This window comes from Taeniopygia guttata, chromosome 2 (assembly GCF_048771995.1).
Source record: "Taeniopygia guttata chromosome 2, bTaeGut7.mat, whole genome shotgun sequence".
Taxonomy (NCBI): domain Eukaryota; kingdom Metazoa; phylum Chordata; class Aves; order Passeriformes; family Estrildidae; genus Taeniopygia; species Taeniopygia guttata.
Genome location: NC_133026.1, coordinates 14418155 through 14438284, shown reverse-complemented (window position 1 = coordinate 14438284; position 20130 = coordinate 14418155). Strand labels below are relative to the sequence as shown.

The 20130-nt window shown below is 38.2% G+C and overlaps 1 protein-coding gene across 8 annotated transcripts in view; it reads right to left on the bottom strand.

Annotated features, from left to right (window-relative positions):
• Nucleotides 1-20130, bottom strand: part of NRP1 (neuropilin 1) — a 114281-nt gene that overhangs the window by 50035 nt on the left and 44116 nt on the right. For all 8 annotated transcript variants that reach the window (XM_030264366.4, XM_030264364.4, XM_030264363.4 and 5 more), the window contains 4 exons: nucleotides 16987-17168; nucleotides 12289-12516; nucleotides 4846-5001; nucleotides 2021-2187 (listed from right to left, as the gene is read on the bottom strand). In XM_030264366.4, coding sequence (XP_030120226.3) covers nucleotides 2021-2187; nucleotides 4846-5001; nucleotides 12289-12516; nucleotides 16987-17168 — 733 coding nt within the window. The remainder of the gene's footprint in view (nucleotides 1-2020; nucleotides 2188-4845; nucleotides 5002-12288; nucleotides 12517-16986; nucleotides 17169-20130) is intronic.

Here is a 20130-nt window from a genome sequence, read left to right as displayed (position 1 = left end):
CACAGCTACAGCCCAATTGCTCTGTGATGAAATCTGCCTTTGGGATGCTGGTGCCTCCATATGGGCCCCAGGCAGCGAATGAGGTGCCCAAGGGACTGCTCAGGGAAATGGTTTGTGCTGTTTTTTCCAGACCAGGAGCTGGGTGAAGAAAATGAGAGCTGTGGCATGAGCAGCACAGCATGCACATAACCACCAACTTCTGGGCGGATGTGGTAGCTGAAGGCAGCAAAAAGCTGCTAAAAATTATGCTCAGTGGTTTTCTCAGCCCCTGAGCACCCTGGTTTATGGCGGGAGGAAAAGGAGTCTGAGAAATTCATGTGCAGGACACCTGAAGTACCCTGAGCTGTTTTAAACATAAAACCTGGAGTAGTTTGAATTCTGTTATGTGTCTGTTATTAAAGAGGTTTATGGCAAATGAAATCCTTTGAAACTTTTTCTCAGAAAGATCTAGTTCTAAGTGAAAGGATTAAGATATATATATATATAGGTAATATATAGGTACATAGTTATCATAACTTAATAAAGTTAATAAGCACACAGAACACATGAATGAGATTTGACTAACTCCCTTGTTTTGATTACCTGGTCATAAATGTGGAAGTGACAGCAGAAAAGAAGGAAACAAAGGAAAAGTGGCGGCTCTGTGACCAGATGAAACACATGAAACACATGGAATTTGATTCTGATGCATTCCATCCTTTTTCCATGCGCATTCCATGGATTGCAAGTGGCAATGATTAATAACAAGCCTTGCACTTAGATAAGGTTGAGGAGATTTTAGTTTTTATTCCTAAGTAATGAAAAAGGATCAACAGATTTTTTTTTTTTTGCCACTCTGAAGTCTGATTAGGTCCATTGTACTCAATTGCCAAGAGCTCAGGATGCATAGGGGCCCCCAAGCAGGACACCTGAGAGTCCCGTTGTGTGTCAGGGATCAGAAATGAAAGATTTCCCCCTCTTTCTTCCCTTTACTAGCTACTACTCAACATGTTTTTGAGCTTTCTTGCAGACATCAAACCTCACAGGAAACATCAGTGTGAACAGTTGCATGAAAGGCTAATAAGGCATTGTTTTTATATGTCAGTTAGTAATTTCCTATAGAAAATAACAGAAGTAGGAGGAATGTTTCAAATCTATGAACAAGTTTTCTATATTAGTAATTTAGATATAATATGCTTAAGCATTTCTCTTAGCTTTTGCCAACATAAATAGATTCTAGGTTTCAGGTAAGTAGAGTCAACTTAAAATTGAGGATAATCACTGGTTTGTCATATGATGATATTAATACTTGTCTTCTAGTATAGTTTTTTTGTACACAGTAATTGATATGAATAATCTGAACCTGTTAAGGGTTATGTGCCATTCAGCTTGAACCCGATAATATATAACAAACAAGTACAAAGAGACTGACTGAACTCAAGGAGCCTCTTCATGGTAACAAATGTTTGCAGGATTTCTCATGTGCTAACAGAGCAAAGCCGAGGCAGCCCATCTTGGTAATGAATGTTGTGTTTAAGGATGTGGAAGAATAGCCACCAGACAGAGACCATTGAACTCATTCTGTGAGTAACACATTCTAGCAGGGACATAGGTCTTCTGAGGTGAAATCTGAGTGCATGAAAACACCACATTGTATTAATGCTTAACTGTAATCAGCTAGAGACATAGCACATGCTCAGTTTACTGGGACATTCCACTTTAAGTGCATGTTAAACTAATATTGACTTTTCCACTAAACCAAAATCTCTGTTATTTGTGCCCAGAAGACTGCAAAAACAATAGATGTGGGAAGTAGAAGAATTTATCTTCCTGACCTTTTCTTTTTCTATGCCTTTGGGAGTAAGTCTTTTTTTTTTTTTCTTCTGTCTAATGGGGAATATGAGCTATTCACTTGCAATGATTCTTAAATTATGTAGAAGTACTTCACTGTGTTATTTTTTTTCCTTTCTTTTGCATTCTCCACATTCAATAAACTCCACAGAGTATTATTAATAACATCTTTAAAATGTTATCTTCTTACCTGTATCCATTCTCTGATTGAATCTTCCCCTGGGGTCCATCCATTCTCAGGGTAATTTAGCCGGGACCTTTCTGAAGACCACATAGCGCTGTACTGGGAGGAGACAGTGATTTGATCAGAGTGAATTTCTCCTGACTCCATGCCTAGTGGTTCCATGCACTGGAAATCTGAAGAAAAATAATTTACCATCATTATTATGGTCAGCTTTTTGATTTAGACTTTGAATAATAAGAACATTTACCTGCTTTGAATATGAATATCTAAAGAATTTATTTTTATGTGACTTTGAATACTTTAGCAACTTTAAGTGAGGCAGTGTTGGGCTTATGGTGTCATTATTAATACTGCCATTTGAGTTGCCATGGCAATTCCTGCAGCAATAATGCTATACAAATATTTTAGCCCAGTATTGTGGCCATTTTAATATAGGACAATAGAAGTGTCTATCCTAGGCTAGCACAGACACTCCTATGGATTCATAATATAGAACAATGTATGTTCACCTCAAAATTATGCAGAAACTTAGAAAAGACAAATTAGATGACTTTATGAAATAATTTTATTTTAAAACTATTTACTTCAGTACAAAAAATATAAAATGCTTTAAAAATATTAAAATTTTATCCATTCTCTTTGGATTCTGGACAATAGAATGAAGTAAATCAACAAAATTTTAATTTGGGCCACAAAATTATTGACCTAAGGAAATTACCAGCTCTTCTGTAATGTGGTGTATTGTAAATGAGTTGATCATCACCATTCAATCTCTTTTTGTTTACACAAAAATGATCTAGCTAATTTAAAATCAATTGACTTCCTAATCATTATAGTGAGTTCAAAGGCTGATAGGGCAGAGTGACTCAATTCTTCTCTCAATCTTTAAAAATAAAGGCTCCAGCCCCTACTAAGGCAAGAGAAGACACTAGCTTCAGACAGATCTTCACACCCAGCTGCTCCTGGGCCTTCATGTCAGTGCAATGGCAGGAGAAAAAAACTCCATGTGCCTATGCTTCTGTTCAAGAACTTAACACTATAAAAATATAATTCATTCCTTTATTAGAATTTAGGCTAAAATAAGTCTGAAATAGATTTGTATATATGTTGGATATATGTTCCTTTTTATTTCACCTTCTCTTGAGCTGATGTTTCTCTAATAGGGGAGGGTCCTGAGCTGAAATTTTCAACAACCATGAGTTGGAAAGATGAGCTTTAAATAAACAAAGTTTTGGTGAAAAAAAATGCTTAAATCTTTTATCAGGGATCCAAAAGTTTACATTCAGAAATATTATCAGGGCTTTTTATAGGATCTGTAGTTGGGGCTTCCCATAACTCAATCATACCAACTGCATTTCCTGTGGAATGGGACACTCTCCCCCAGTCCTGTGCTGCTGCAATGTATTAGGTATGTGGTAAAGTACTGAAGCTGAACTACAGTAGGGTAAGACTCAAAGAAAAGGAACTTCAGCTTGAAACCTAAAGGAAAGCCATAAGCCACTACAGAGAACGCAGAACATGATAGATGGGAGTAATATCAAAATACCTAAAAAGTGTCTACTTGATCTAGATGCATTGGCTTTCTCTGTAGTCTACTGAGAGGGACAAGTAACTCCTGGGGACACCTCAAGTGTCTGGGATAAGTAGATTGGGCTGTCCCCTGGAGGTGGCCAGACAACACAAAGAGTAAGGGTGACTGAAATTTAATGAGAGAATTCACTTCTAAGTCTGCAGCATATAAAATGCTCTTGTCATCCAAAAGGGTTTTCATACACACCAACTTTTGTTCTGCTGTCCTGTGTTTAAGAGCTGAAGGCATCTCGGCATAACAGATATTATTAATTCTGACTTCAGTGTGATGGTGCATCTACAGCCTAGGGAGAGTGACTGTGGAGGTGCACGTGGGGACACAAGCTGCTTGTGCTGGTTAGGAAGGGATGGGAGCAGCACCTACATAAGGAGAAACCAAACTAGCTGAAGGTACAATGCTTCCCATCCACAGAGGCTCTGTCCCCCATTCCCTCTTCCTGCCTACATGTGTGTAAGAAAGCTGTTAAAAAGGCATGGAGTGGAGGAAAGATGGGGAGTTACAGTTAAATTTTTGGTTTACTCATTTTAATTTTGTCCCTTTTCTGATTAAACAAGTACATAAAATTTGTGTGAATCTGCTCAAAACTTAGTGAAGATGAAAAAAAGAGGGAGTTTGATATAAAGTGTGTATTTTATCATTGAGGAAAGCAATGAAATCTGCAAGGACATGGTGTAACACAGCATGTTATTTTCCTGTTTCCCTCACTTCATTTCATTCTCTGTCCAAAGGGTAAGCATGAAAATGAGTCAAGTGAGAAAAAATACGAGACAGAGAACGAAGCTTCGATAGCTTATGAAATGTTTTAATGAGAGCACATCTATTAAATGGGTTCTTTTTATTCAAGAAATCGATCATCAAAGCTTATTCCATGTAATAAAAGAAGGCTTTGGATAGTGCATTCATTGTTCATGTTTCATTGTTTTAATGCAAGTGTTCAATTGCTCTGCATTCCTGCGTTTCCTTGGTCAGCACAGTTTTTCACAATCATTAACCCAACTTCCTGGCAATACAGTGGAATAAAACTGTAAGGAGAATTCTGCTTCTTGCACTTCTTTTCAAAGGTCAGCTGTTCTTAAAAAAAAAAAAAAAAGAAAAGAAAAAAAGAGGAAAACAGAACCCATCCTTCTCTACCCTCTTATTTATTTAAGGTTTCTTTAAAGCTTCAGACAACACCTGGTGTGCAAGAAGACATAACAGAGAGTATTTTCCAAGAAGCTCTGCGGGATAGATAAATACTGACCTTCTGAGACACTGCTCTGTGACACACTGTAGTTCGCTGAGAAGCCCTCCTTTGCTATTGCACTGTCAGTGTAAAATACCATTGAAAGAATCCCCGTTGAAGACCGGACACGTCCTGGGTTGTTTTGCCCACAATAACGCCCGATGTGTGGGCCAACTGCAAAGAAACAGGATACAATAGTAAACTGCCAGTGCTGCTACAACAATAGGTGCCACTACAATATCCTCCCAAAGACAGTCCCTCAGCAGGAAACCCTCAACCTCTGTAACAGCTCAAAATAACAATGCCATCCATAATTTAGTGATGAACAATAAATTGTTTATCCTACCCTAGCAATTGTACTTCTCAAATGCTCCAGATAGCACTCCATGAACCTCTGAAAATGTACAGAGCCAGGATTTAGAAAAGTGTCCTTCGAAGTGTGAAGAGAGGGCAATGATGCACAAAATTACTCATACAAAGCACCACAAATATTTCCCAAAGTGTGATTGAAGCACCAATTTATGACAAGAGCAACTGAATGGTCTGATTTGCCAACCTAGTACACAAGATGCTGTGAGGAGTTCAAACAGTGCCTTCCAGGTTTTATGCTCTACACTGCAGATGATCTGTTAATTTAATCTCAAACTTTGAAAAACATTTTTGACTCATATTGAGGCTATGAACAATGATTCTTCATTCCCCTTTATTTTGGCTTTCACCCCCATAGTTCTTTTGCCCGTATGGTCAATATTAAAAAATATTGTTAAAGAATTTGGGAGTGAAATCTTCAGCCTTTCAAAAGAGCAAGAATTTCTTAAGTATTTCTACATGTCACAGAATACACATAAAGACACAGTTACATGATCTCTCTTCATATTAATACCAATTCTGGTATTTTTCAGCATTTCCTGTGCAGTGAGACAATCTTTTTCCTTAATTAAGCTACTCAATTCACAACCAACATATGTGGCCTTCTAGCACTTGTGCATTCCCTACAGATAGGTCCTTAGGCTGTGGAATGGTGGTACATCTGTGCTTACAAACAATAAGAGAAGATAATGCTAAAACCCACCCATGGAGTCAATCATGAAAATAATCATGAGGCGTCATTCTAATGCTTACACCACTGGCTTTCCAGGCTTAAATTAACACCTTGTCATTTCTCTAGGAAGTCCATTACACTTTCAGTTTAAAATATAAAATGTTAAGATATCCTAATTATTCACAGTTCAAAGAAAACCTACAGCTAACATAATTTTCTAGTCCTTTATTGGCATTTTCCAACAAGCAAAACAGTTCCAGCTTGGAATAGCTTAATACTTACTTATGTAAGCTACACATTTCTGTAAGGCCCTAGAGTTGCCAGAAAGAAGGGAGCTCAGATGTTACAGCTCTTGCTGCCAGCATGTGCTTTTCTATCTATACTCTGGCCACAGTTACTCTTCAGTTGCCTTGGCAATCCTGTGGCATTTGAAATACCTGCCAATTCAGACTTTTCCCACTAAGGTTGTTCAATGCAGCATATAGGATGAAACATCCTATAGAGGATATGAGTTGAATTCTTCCTTATCCTAGAAATTATTAAAGATTCACAGGTTTATTTTTCAGAGAGAGAAATTTGTTTAGACTGTTACCATTAGCGGCTTTATAAAAACACAAAATAAGGTCCCCACATTCCAGTTGCAGCAGGTTTTTTGTTTTGTATTTGTTTTTGTTTTCTTTACATTTTCTGTGTGCAAACAGCTCTGATCCTGATCCTTCTCAGGATGACTTTTAAGATTATAGCTGCTGCTGGTGCTCTGAACTGCAAGAAAATAAGGAGGATAAGGCTACCATGTTATGGTACTCTGAGCCTCCCTCCTCCCATTTCCTGTAGGGAAGCCTCTTTGAAAGGACAAACAGAAGAGAACTTTGTTTAAAGCAGACGGGCTTTAAGATTCCCCATGACTCACTGGTGTATAATTTTTAAGACATATTTAGTGATTATGCATTTGGGTCTTCAACAGATTGGCCCTGCCATCACAGTACCATTCCCTTTGCCAGCTATGTGCATGCAAGTGCCAAAAGCGTGCAGAATATGACACAAAGAGGTATTGAATTTTTTTGTGCAACATGTAAACCTTAGCCTGCTGAGCTAATATAATATTGATCTGAGCACAACTGGATGAAATAAAAATTCTCCTTCTTCTATAAATAGCTAACACAATGTTCCTCCCTTCTATTCTTTTTTTCCATTCAAGTCTTGAAAACTTTTGAATGACAATAAATTATCCAATATTTAGTGAGTCACCACATCAAATAAATGCTGATGAGGAAACCCATCTGAGGAGTCATTCAGGGGGTGAGACTGCTGTCTTTTAGATAGACTATGCCACTGGTTATTTTTTACCATGTTCCTGACAATTCCTTAGGAAGTGAAATGGAATTTCATATTAGACTGTGTAGAGTTCTAAATGGGAATTTTGGGGCAGAAGGTGCTGAAAAGTCATTAGGTCAGCCTCTAACTGTGAACCATCATGTTGCTATAACAGCAGCCCTCAGAAAGAGATACTCCAAATGGAGTCTCTTGGATTATGTCCTCACTCAAGGATGCTCCTACACCACCTGCAGAACAAAGGCATTCCAGTGAACCAGCTACCTCATCTAACTGCCCATGCTGGAGCAATTTCTGAGACCTTGGCTCTTCTTTTCACTGACACAGTATTATATGGTGGAAAACTGAGTAACTTTCTGTTTGAAAGATGGAGGGACAACAAAGAAACCTATTTTGCATGCATTTCCCAAAATGCAGAATCTAATTCTACAGCTTGAATAAATCCTTTATTAGCCTTAATAAATATTTCTGTAGGTTTACAGATCAGAGTGCAGAATATATGGCAAGTGGCTGGTGGTTCAAGACTAAACAGAAAACTTATCCTTACTGATTCTTCTTTTCTTTCCTTCTGCACAAAGAATATTGATATGAAGAAATTCTGAATATTACTGAAATACATTTTTACCCATCTAGCTGAAATATTAGCTTTAGGAATTAGGTTAAGAACCCCCCAACCAAACAAAAGCAAGGAAAAAAGTTATATCTAAACTTCTAAAATATCTAGACTTATAAAATATTATATCTAGACTTCTAAATTATTAAAACAAATGTTATGTTAACTAGCCATGTATTTAATTTTAAAGCTGCTTTCATAAGTATGCATGTATGTTGTGGACAGTATTTTCACATAACTATGATTTTTATTGAAAAAATACTTGCACCCAATTTAGGATGCTGAAGAAGAAGCAAACAAAAAATTAATTCCATCCTCACACTCCAGTACTCAGCTACACTGAGCTTCTGGCTGCTCTTAGATCTTAATGGCTTCTCACAAGAGTGTAGAAAGCAACCACAACAGGAGAAACACACTTAGATTAATAGCAACCTTTATTTGCACTGATGTTAATGACTGCAGTAAAGCATTCTGCTTTGCTCTGTAATTCAGTGGGAGCTCTTGTGGTATTGACTGAAGCAGCAATGCTTAGGCTGTGGTTCTCAAACCATATGTAAACTTCTTTAAATTATGTTTGAGCCCTAGTAGACAGCCTATAGAGCTTCAAAGAAAACTTCATGATGAATATGTGCAATTCATCACTAAAGCTAGTCTTCATTTTGAGTGGGCTATTTTTCTTCAAAGTCATCAATGGAGTGTTCTCAGCAGATGCTGGCTGAGATATATCTGTGCCTTGGGCAAAGATATTTTTGGTATCTGGTTTATTCATGCAAAATCATATCTTTCTATTCTGAGATCTACTCACTCTCCTGCTTTAAATCCACCTGCTATCTCTTTCAAACCATGGTCCCTTTTCTGTACAATATTTGCAACAAGCACCTGTAGTTCTCAGATATTCCTCAACAGGTCCTATTTCACAAAACAAAATGCCAGGTTTGAGACATTCCTGAATGCCTACCATTCCCCTCTCGAAACAGCAGAACACTTACACCACTGTTTAACTTCAGTCCTGTAAGTGTCCTTGGTGAATTCCTTTTGAAGGCAATCTAACTGTTCACATGCTTCAAAGATAAGCACGTATTTTGTAGAATCAAGTAGCAAATACTCAGCACTTGTCAGCTTCAATCCACTGAAAGGACAACCAGGTAGGCTGAGGACTCCATGATTGTGACAGAGCATTTCAGGATTAACGTCTTTTTTGAATGACTTACAGTTGCTGTCAAATTCTTTAACAGAAAATTGTTTTCCATCAGTGAAATGGAAATTATGTAGAAATAAAATATAAACGGAAGCTTACCGACTTTGACATATCCTTTTAAACATAATTGTGAAAATTTGTTAAAAAGAATATTTCTGTTCTTTATTCTTTGCTTTTTTGGGATTAGCTGTGCCTGGCTCAAATGCTCATGCTTGTTTTCCGGAGCTGCATGTTCAGGGGGCTGTCCACCTAATTCTGCTCTAGCTGAGACCACAATCATTCTCCAAAAAACTGTTCTCTCTCTCCTATTGCAATACCGCCATCATCCCAGGAAACCCCAGCTGTGTTGCTGTGTATCAGGGGATGTGAACTGAGGGATAAACATTTTTTTCACATATTAAAAAAACTGTCACATTTATATCAATGCAATAGCAGCTTCAACACAGCTGGGCATGAGAGCAGCAATGCATTACAACAAAGAAAAATAACTTTCTTTTCTATCACCAAACAGAGCAGGCCAGGGGACACCCTCTGGACCTGCAGCCAGTAGCCAGGGACTGCTCCTGGGACCAGACTGAGAGTGACACAGCTTGCCCCTATGGGGCTCTTGCCTCCAAAACTGGCTGGCCATGTCCAACTTGCCTGCTGAGAATGATCCCTGGATTTCACTGTCCTACAAATCACACTTAGGAATTTCTTGGGAAAGTGCAAATTGATGTGTGCTAAAACTGTGCAAGGGTGTACACCAGCAAATTAGAAGTGCACACAACCATGCCTGTGTTTCAGTTAATAGTGCAGAATATTTTTGCACAGACTAAAGGGAAAAAGACAAATGGCTCAAGGACTCTCTCTGGGTGAGTCTCCCTCCATCAAAGGGAACCATACTGTCTAATTTACTACTGTGTAGAAATTTACTATTTCCATGTGGATGCAAATTAGATCTTTCCCCCCCCCTCCCAGATACTCTCTCTATATATATTCTCCAGTATCCAGACATTCTCTATCTTCAGTTCATGGCCAGGTTGTACCAGTGTTTTCCCGTGCCAGCTTTGCTCTTCAGTTGAAATAGTTCTCCTTCCCAGGGATTCATCCTGAAATGCATTTATAAGCAATCACATTCCCTCTTTCTTTGTAGTGTTAAGTTAAACAAGAGAGACTGACTGCTGGCTGAGGATCATCCTACAGTGAAATGATGCAGCAAACATTTTTCCTATAACTGCTGCAACCTCCAGCAGTTTATATCAAAGAAAACATTTTTTCCAGCCTACAAATTCTGTTGAAAATTTACAAGTAAACATGCAGATACCCTTAGTGGATGCCAGGATCATTTTGAGTGTAGAGAGTTTGTGAGACAGTTTGCAGAAGCCTGATAATGCCTGTTGATAATTGGTCTTCAGTATGGCTTAGCCACTTTCTTGAACCCAGAAATTACTGCTTTGAAACCCTCTACACTGACAATAATGCATTTCTTTTGGTTATATTACACATAAACTGATTTACTGGATCATCTTTTCAAATATCAGTGTAAATGTAAGCTCTACAGGACAGATTTGGCCTATATACAAATAAACCTATTATTAATTGTTCCAGACATCATTATTGTACTATTAAAAGATTGTTTTTCTAATTGAGGCATTAAATACTAAATAGTCTTTTAGTTACTGTTATGTGTCTTTCTTCACTCTTTATTGAAATGGATTGAAAAGAGCCATGATAAACTCATTAAGCATAAAATATGAACAAAAAAAGCACAAATATATGTTAAAAGATATATATTTCCTGCAGTATCACGGGAAGCTTTAAGCAAAATTATATCAGGGATTTATATAGGAAAACAGTCAAGTTTTAATATGTCATTAAAGTATATTCCTTAAGTTATATATTTATTAATGTAGTTATATATATTAATGTAGGATTAGCAGTTCGCAGAAGCTGCCACTGCTATTCATAAAACAAACAAAAAAAATCTATTAATATGGGTTATCCACTAATGGAAAACGGAATTAGTTTTAATTAGTGCCCAACACAAACAACATAAATCTTCAGTCACTGAATTTTGCTACAAATTTAAAATTAAGAAGAAAAAAGACAGTTTCAAGATGCTTCTCTTTATTGGCTTATGCCAAAGACAGAAGCAGTGAAAAAGGCATCACTAATAATCAGCTTTACATAGCTGCTTCCATTAATAATCAGCTTTACATAGCTGCTTCCACACAGCTCATATAGGCATTTGGGCACCCTAAAGCTTGGGCATTCAGCTTGAACAATCCCTTTTAGGCTGGAGCTGCAGCCTTTGGCTCTGGGTGCTTGGAGAATTGACACAAGGCTGCCTTGCGTATGGGAGGTTTGAATCTTGCAGACCCAAGATTGTACAGGAAAAACATAAAGAAATCATTAGCTATTTTATTTGCTAGACTCAGTGTAAAACAGGGATATGGGGTTGGGCAGAAGATGAAATGGGAGCTCCCTGGCTCTATAGGGTTAGCTAATATCTAGCTATGCACTTAGTGAATGCGCACAAGGTCAAGTGTGGTCAACAACTAAGTGGAAAATTACTGAGATGGCAGAGGCATTCCAGAAGGGTACCCAACACACCCACCCTGACACATGAGGCCATCTAATCAGAGATTATAAATTAACAAATTAAGATAAAACCTTTGGATTTGCTTAAACTGTTGGAAGAGAGAGAATACTATAATGGAGGAACCTTGCAGCGCCCGGTCACTGAAGTCACCTGAATGAATAACTCAGTGACAGTTTACTGACCTGTGTAATTGTTTAGTCACTATGATTTCAACTGCATGGACACCACATTTTCTCTGGCAAAGAAATCCTCTGCTTTGGCAGCTGGTCTGTAACACAATTCCTCTGCAAGTCAGAGGGTCAGTACCTGAAGTCCAGTTTCTGCAATTTGTTGGGAATGTCTGGACTATACTCTTGGGTTAGATGCGAAAATTTGAGGACTCATTATAAGACTTTGAATTTAATTTATTTTAGTGTAGGAGGTTCATCACGTATTACCACTTAAAACAGAGGTTTCTGCTAAGCCAACTGTTAAAACTGAACATATTTCATTAAAAAAAAAATCATTCACACTATGATATCCCTTATTGAATGAATTTACAGAGCATTTTCTCAATTTCTTTTTAATTCAACTCACTTCACATAAATCAAGCAAGGATCTCTCTAGCATGACAGTTTAAAAAATGAGACTATGCCTTCTGCAGGCCACTATATAGTAATGGTTATGCATATTACAGTCCATTTTTCTCTTACCATCAGGGAATCCATCCCAGATTTCCAATCGGTCATAGCGACAGAATGCTCCCCCTGGAGTATTTGAATCAGGTTCTAGCTCAAAGCTTTCAAATTCCAGTATAATCTCTGACATCTTTGGTGCAAAGATAATGTAAGTGCATTCAAGGCTATTGGGATATTTTTCAGGGAATCCAGGGGACTTTATCACTCCACTTGATGAAGTGAAGTTTCTGGAACATTCAGGTCCTGTAGGAGAAGGAAAAAAATCAACTGGGTTAACACTGTGCTACTAAGCAAAGCAGTAAGCTGGAAAACAAATTAGGTTGTATTGTCTCTCCAGCAGCAAAGGTGGCTTTTCAATGAAACACCTCATTTTAATCACTGCATTAATCATTCAGCCAGCTTGTTCCTATTACTGATAGTCAGGCATTTAAAGCCCAATCCACATATGCTGTCTGATCTTCAATTTTCAATTTGTATGGAACAATATGAAAACTTGTACCAGCTCTAGAAAAAATTGTGACAAATACAAAGTCATGTGGGAACAATGAAAGTGTAAGCTGCAGAAATCTCGACAGAGCCCTAGAGAAATAATTATAGCCCCTTCAAGCTCAAATCTTTAAATCTTATGGCTGACAGGCTTTTATTGGTGAAATAGAACTTTTTACAAAAGCGGGTGAGTGAATTCAGTAGAGGGAGTAGTGGTTTCGGATTCCTGGAGCACGGACTCAGTAACTCTGCCAGATGTGACCTATGCCTCCTTGACAAACTAAATGTGAAAGGTAATTCGTACAAGTACTGAGGGTGGGTGACTCATTCTGAGTGGTGTTGACACAGGTGCACCAGTAAAATGTTGCTGTTAGTGTGGGCATGATAAACTGTGTGATTACAGGCAGTGTTGCTAGAAGTCACCTAATGTCAGTGTTGACACACCAGCTTTCCCTGATGTTCCCACCATGGCATAATGGGATGCTCCAAACAGTGCTCTTGGTGGAGCAGGAAACTGGCAGTAAAGATGTAAGGGTATAAAAGGCCAGGCCACTGGATTTGCTTTGTGAATACAGGGGACAAACTGGAATCCCTCTCTTGTTGACGGATCTCATTTCTCCTTTATTCGGGTCCCTTGGGAATCCTCTGTGTGGATCCCATACCTGCAGGTGTGCTCAGAAGTCAGCTGCAGGCACTGCCCACACATCTTCCCACAAGGTCTGCCTTTGACACTCCAAATTTAATAGAGTAATTTACAGGACTTGGGGCATTGGTGGATATCAGCTGCCTGGGGAGTTGGGGTAGGATGACTCAAATGAAGGTCCTTAGACATGGAGGAGAGGAAGGACACAGAGAGCACAGCTTGGTTGCAACAGGCAGGTCTGTGCAGGAGGATGATGTGTATGAGGCCCCAATCTGGATGAGGACGCCCAGCATCCTTAGAGACTGTAGGCAGGAGCCTTAGAGGATTTCCAATGCCTAACACAGATCATTGAAGGAAAACAGTCTGGCTTGTTGCATATATGAATACTCTTATTTCACTATAGAAAATGTTTTCATTGTAAATGTGCCAAACATATTACCCCCTCCACAGATCTGGCCACCTCCCAGCTAAATTCAGCACGCAAGAGAGAGGTCTGAATGAATTTACTCAGTTCAGGTATTCTTGCCCTTCAACAGACACCGAGAGGAAATTCTTGAACTATCACATCAATATTCAGAACACTTCATGGCATATTTGGAAGATGTGGATATTGATGCTCATGTAACCTGACCTATTCCAATTTGGGAAATTACATTTTGCCTATAATTAAATCACCCCCTTACACATTAGTTGAATATTCCTCTTCTCTCCCTGTCATTCCCTTGTCTCCTTGTCATGCAGGAGAGGGCTGTATTCTGGCTGTTGCTCTTCACTCCCACCAGTAGCTGCTGTTCCAGGATAAAATAGCTTTGCTATGCCATTCATAGCATAAAGTGCTCTGTACTCCTCTTGGAATCCAATAAAAGATGCAATATAAAATGTAAGCCAGGATCATTATTGCTTTATTAAATACAGCCAGATCCTGGCTCCGAGTGTGCTCAATTGTCAGGCTCTTACACTCACACATGCTATCTCAATGCCAGCTTGCTTTATTTTAACCATGTTTGAATCAATCTGCTGCAAGAAACAGAAACTGTTTTCAGGGGAGCTGTCTCACTAAAATGCCCTCCAAAGATTTTGACCCTTTACTGACAGTGTGAAGCAGCTGCAGGAATTATATCAATACTGAGGCTACGAGGAACTCCATGGGGCAGCGTGCAGGGAAAACTGGCAGAAAAGGTTCCAGTGGAGATACCAAAAGTAGATACTTCTGAGGTGGAGAAACTACATGTGTACATGTTTATGAAACAAAGGAAGAGATATGAACTGAAACAAATACAGAGAAGAGGCAACAGAGAGGGCAAAGAAAAAGAGATTACATTGGGGATAATTTAATCTGCTATCTGTAGGTGTCACTGAGCCAAAAAATCATTTGCCTTCTTGGTTGACGCTTTCTTTTCTTTTAGTTTACACTATAAATTTAGTTGACTAAAGTTAGGAATATTCAATGTGAACTGTGTAGATCCTTTCCTAGTGAATACGTCACTCGTGCACCCTAAAATAGAATGTCTACCCAAGCCAAAATGATGAACATTTTCTGTGGGCTAAGTGTTGGGCAAAATGTGATTCATGTTTTAGTCCTGTTTTAGTTTTACAACTTCTTCAGTATCTCTCTGGCTACAGATCTGAATGTGAAGTAAAGAGTAATGGGCAAAAATATACTTTGTGCTGGAATGAAGCTTGGCCTTCAGCTCAGCACCACAGGACCTTGGGCTTGGGATCTATCTTCCCATACCTGGAAAATTATGAACCAAGTTGTGAATATGCTAAAACAGACATACTTGTCTGGTGTGAACAGCTGAGCTTCACCTGTGCAAAAGAGTGAACTGCTTTATTTGACACAGATAATAAAATGCAAAACTGGTACAGCATATATGCATTTTTTCAGAAGTTAAATAGGGCTGTGTTCCCACAGCAATGACAATTTATATCCTTTGTGTACACATGGCATTTTCTAACACTGCATGGTGATAACTGTCCTGCCTTAATATACAGTCTATGTGGAATGAACTGGAGTTAAAATTGCTCTGGGAGCCATAATTTTGCGTTTCCTGACTTCCATGTGTGTAAAATCACATTAATAATGCCATCTTAATATGGTAAATATGTATCTTTGAGGCATGTAAATGGCCACACAAGGAAATAAACACAATGTTCCTGTCAGGGCTAGGAGTTTTCACTACACTGTCAGGAAATAAATAAAACCTTTTTCTTGAAAGGGTTCAGTTACTAAAATAGTTTGTTTCACAGATCATTCTTTCACTTCATCTTGTGTTTCAGCCTTGTTTTTTATGAAAGATGGTACTGCATATATAAGCACTGAGAAACGTCAGAACACATTTTCAAGAGTTTAGGCTCCAAAGGATATCAAAATAAATAGAGATATTTTTTCAGGAAAGCTTGGTGTCATTTGGATGCTGAATTCTTTCAAAAAATGTGACCCTGAAGGTCAGTAAAAGAATTTCTGGGAGTCAAGAGTGGATTTACAGACAGGGAAGATGGTGAACAAGAGGTCTGTGGCCCCAGTTAGCACTGTTCAGAGCTGCAATAGCAATAGAAAAGACTTCACTGCTGTGCTTCTCCTCATTAACAGTACAGATGCCACCAAGAGTGTGTGCTGAACACAGCTGAAAATCTGGCTCTGGTTTGGATGCATAAAAGGGACTTGGACTGGTTCTGAAAATGGGGCACTGACTGGGAGTGGTGTGCATTGGAAATTTGAAGTTTTGAGCTGCTCTTGTGAATATGACTCTAAACATTGATGTTAAAGTCAATTTTTTTCCCTATAAAGTGAATGTTATTGTCTTTTCATATATGATGAGTTTTGGTCCTGTATTCTCCAGGAATTGAATATATTAATTATTTATCTCCATTTCAGCTACAGGGAAGATGTATGCCAAAAAAAGTGACCTTACAGCCCTTCTAGCTATTGACTCGGGAAGAGTTATAAAAGAGGGAGTGTCTCTCTGTCTGGTTAATCCTGCACTCTCTGTTTCTCTGGGCTTTCTCTGTGCCCCCATAAAGTTAATTGTGCTCACTGGCACTAACTCCTGCCATGAACATCCAGCAGGTTATGCCTGTGATCAGTGTGAGCTGCTTTTCTCCTTTACTTCCCAAATATGATTTGTGAAACAGCAGCAGCATCATCTGCTGTCCACGTGTACTCGGGTCCTTTCCGAGCCCACAACCATCCCTTGGGAGAGCGGAGAAAACACTAACCAAAATAACCCAGCCACTCAGAAGGTTGCAGTGCTGCTGAGGCAGTAACATTGTAAATCATACAGTAATTATTATTTTTAAAAAAGGAAAGCAATAAAGGTAATGGTTTTAAGATGGTTGAAACAAACAGCTGACGAAAACTACCATATTTCATGCAGAGGAGTCAACCCTCAGACTGCAGCTGACCCACTGGATTCATAATGATTTACAGCCACTGAACACACACCCCACCTTGGAATGACTAGGATAATAAGATTTTCTCTTTCAAGTTTTTCATGCATTTTCCCCATTCCAAAGAATTAAGGTGAACTTTCTGATGCAAATAAAAATCACAATGCACAATGTAACAAGGAACGGTTTCTTACCTCTTTTGAAAACTTCATAACGGATAGAAAATCCTGCTCCATGTGTCTCATAGTCAGAAACAAATTTAATAAACAGATATGGTCCTGAAGACACTAAAGGAGGGGGAGCAATTTTTCCACAGTACTTTCCCCATAAGCGTCCTTCAGCATTATCTCCATCAATCACTTCAACATAATCATACCTGGTAGATAAATGGAAGGAAGAAACTTTTAACTTCCAGGAAAGAAGGAGACCTAATTAATTTAGAAACCATAACACAACATAGATAATCAAGAAAAATGCTAGCTTGCTTGGAAAATGCATTATGCTGAAAGATGTAAGCAAAATGAAATAATTAAAATGGACTACATTATGTCTGTAGACATCATCTGGCAACATGGAACTATTAGGAAGAATGGTGTCCATTATGCTTGCAGACAATGTCAGCTAAAGTAACCAATTAACAAAAAAAAAAAAAAAAGGAAATCTCACGACCACAATTCTGTATTATTAAATTGTGTTCCTTTGTCTGTGTAGTGTTGTTATCAATACATAATGCATAGCATTCTTTTCAAACTGTGAAGTTCTGTTATGAATTCAAAAATGTCTTCTTGGCTGTAGCTCTTTATGAACAATACTTTGATTTCCATATGCTGTCCTCCAAACATATGTCCACAGAATAATAAATAAATCCCTAAACATTAGATTTCATTCAAAACTCCATGATGCTGCAGATCAGTGGTACAAAAATCTGTTCTTTTCCTTATTATCTGGACAAATAGTTTGGAGCACATCACAAAATCCACAAGTCAGTCACAGCACTTGGTTTTTCTCAGACAAAAATAGTTTCAATACAAATCATCTTCGCTTAGGTATTTGAATCAAGAAGTGCATGTTACAACATTCATATTTGCACAGCATGTGATTACTAGACAGACTGAGCTAAAACCTCTGTGATTATTTACATCAAACCTAAAACTGTATAAGGAAAAGTGTATAATAACTAAATAATGCTTGGTTGTAAAAGTTTGCCTGTGAGCAACACTTTAGGGATCCTCAGCCCTATCACCAGAGATGCCAACGTGTAGTGTCTGATCTGAGATTTGGTGCTCAAGGGCTGAGGAGAGCAAGCCCAGCAGGCTGGTGGTGCTAAACCAGCCTGGGGAATAAAAACGAGAATGAAAGTCATGGGAGGGAGAACCTGCAGGCGCACAGACAGGTCTGTTCTTAAGTTTTATTAGCAGATGATTTCACTTGACCCCAGACAGGAAGGAGGATCAGACCAAATCTGTAGAATTAGCTTAATCTTCTCCTAGAAGGTGGCAGCATTTGGAGCTTGGGTTGTGTCCTGTGACTCTTTCAGACAGCAGCAAAAGGCTTTTCCCTGCTGCTGTGTTTCTCTGTCTCAGCCACGCTGCCCTTTCATTTAACAAGTTGCTGTTAGCCAGACAATCTCATTTACTTTTCATTATCTTACTACGACTGACATTAAAATGTTGCCATTAATTTGTTTAGACCTTTATATTCTACTGTTATGCTTACTGAAATGTTTCAAGCATATTAATATACAAGGAAGAGCCAGAAATGACAGGACAATAAAGTGTGTCTGGCATTTTTAAAGAGATCAAAGGGAAAAAAAATGTCTTCATGATGACCAATGTCATTTTTAACAACTCTGCTCCAAACCATCCAGGGCACATTACTTATGTTTACATGAAGTCCTGTGAGACAGCTGCAAAGATGATATCACTAGTTAAAGTGGACAGCTTAAGGCTCCTTAAATTAAAAATGACATTACCTCATCAGTTAAAATTGTGTGCCAGCTTTGCTGTATATCAAATAGAAAATAAAGCTGACACTGATGGAACTGTAAGCATTAACATATGTGAAATATTGTGTTAACTGCATTTCTTCTTATGTATTTGGTTTTTCTAGTAGCAATTGCTCAGCTCACTAGCTTCACTGTCCCAGTGCAGACTGGTGGAAATACAAAGCGGTAATATGCATTTCTGAGATAATTTTACAGATACTTAAGTAGCCTGTAGTTTTTAAAATTAGACTTCTGTTCTTTCTATAATGTCTTTATTATATGTGTATAACAGGATTTGGAAGCCAGGAGAAGAGTTGTAAAGAGACTTCAGAATTGTTGGGTTTTTTCTGGTTTGTTTTTTATTTTCCCTTCTCAGAAATATCCTTTAAAATTCCAGCTCTAGGTTCCCTGCAAAACCTATTGAAAGTACTCAGGAATACATGCTACTAGTTTTTATATTTTAGGAAAATAGTATGCTGAGAAGTTTTAACAAGACAACATTATTCCAAATAATCAGCTTCTTGTTAAAAAGCACGAGTAACCACATAAACCCACAGCATCTCAGTGACAGTCTTTGCTCCATTTACTCCACAGTGACACTATTTCACCAGTTTCCCAGGCACCTTTCTTTGCTCAGGCTTCTACAGTAGATAAATTTTCAAATGGCATGAAATAAAATTAACTAAATATACTAAGCAAATTTTACATTCTTTTTTCCTTGATATATAAAGGAAATTAAAAAATCAAAAGTCTTGGATTAAGTGATTTTATTCTGCTACACCTTAAAAATAAACAATGTTATATAGTCTTGCTAAGTTTTCCATATACAGCCAAAAAATAACTAACCTGTAAGTATCAATTTTGCTATTATTGGAAGTAAATTAGGCAAAACCCCCTCCATTTTAATTAAATTCTACCACTCCTAGTTTTTCTCCTTTATAGCAATAGCCTGCCCACACTTTCCATTGTCTGCTGTAGTGACAGAATCGTAATTTATGGCGCTCTTCCTGGCTGCTGTGCAGTTGTAAATGACACAATTTGGTTACTAAAAGGCTTTCTTCTAATGGATTTTTGCAAGTTAGAGGTCATGCAGCCCCATGGAAGATTGGAGGATTTTTCAATTTTTCTTCTTTCATTTTGAAAAATTACTGACAGACAGAGAAGAAGTTTAGCTATGAGACAATGGGTAAGAAGAACAATTTGGAAACAGGAAGCTTTAGAGATCAGCCCCACAACTTTCATATTCTAATGATCATGTTTTACATTTGGCAGTTAACAAATGGATTTGGATTCTCCCACACTGGTGGCAACATATGATATCTGGGCTGCAGTAAATGAGTATCTGTATTATTAT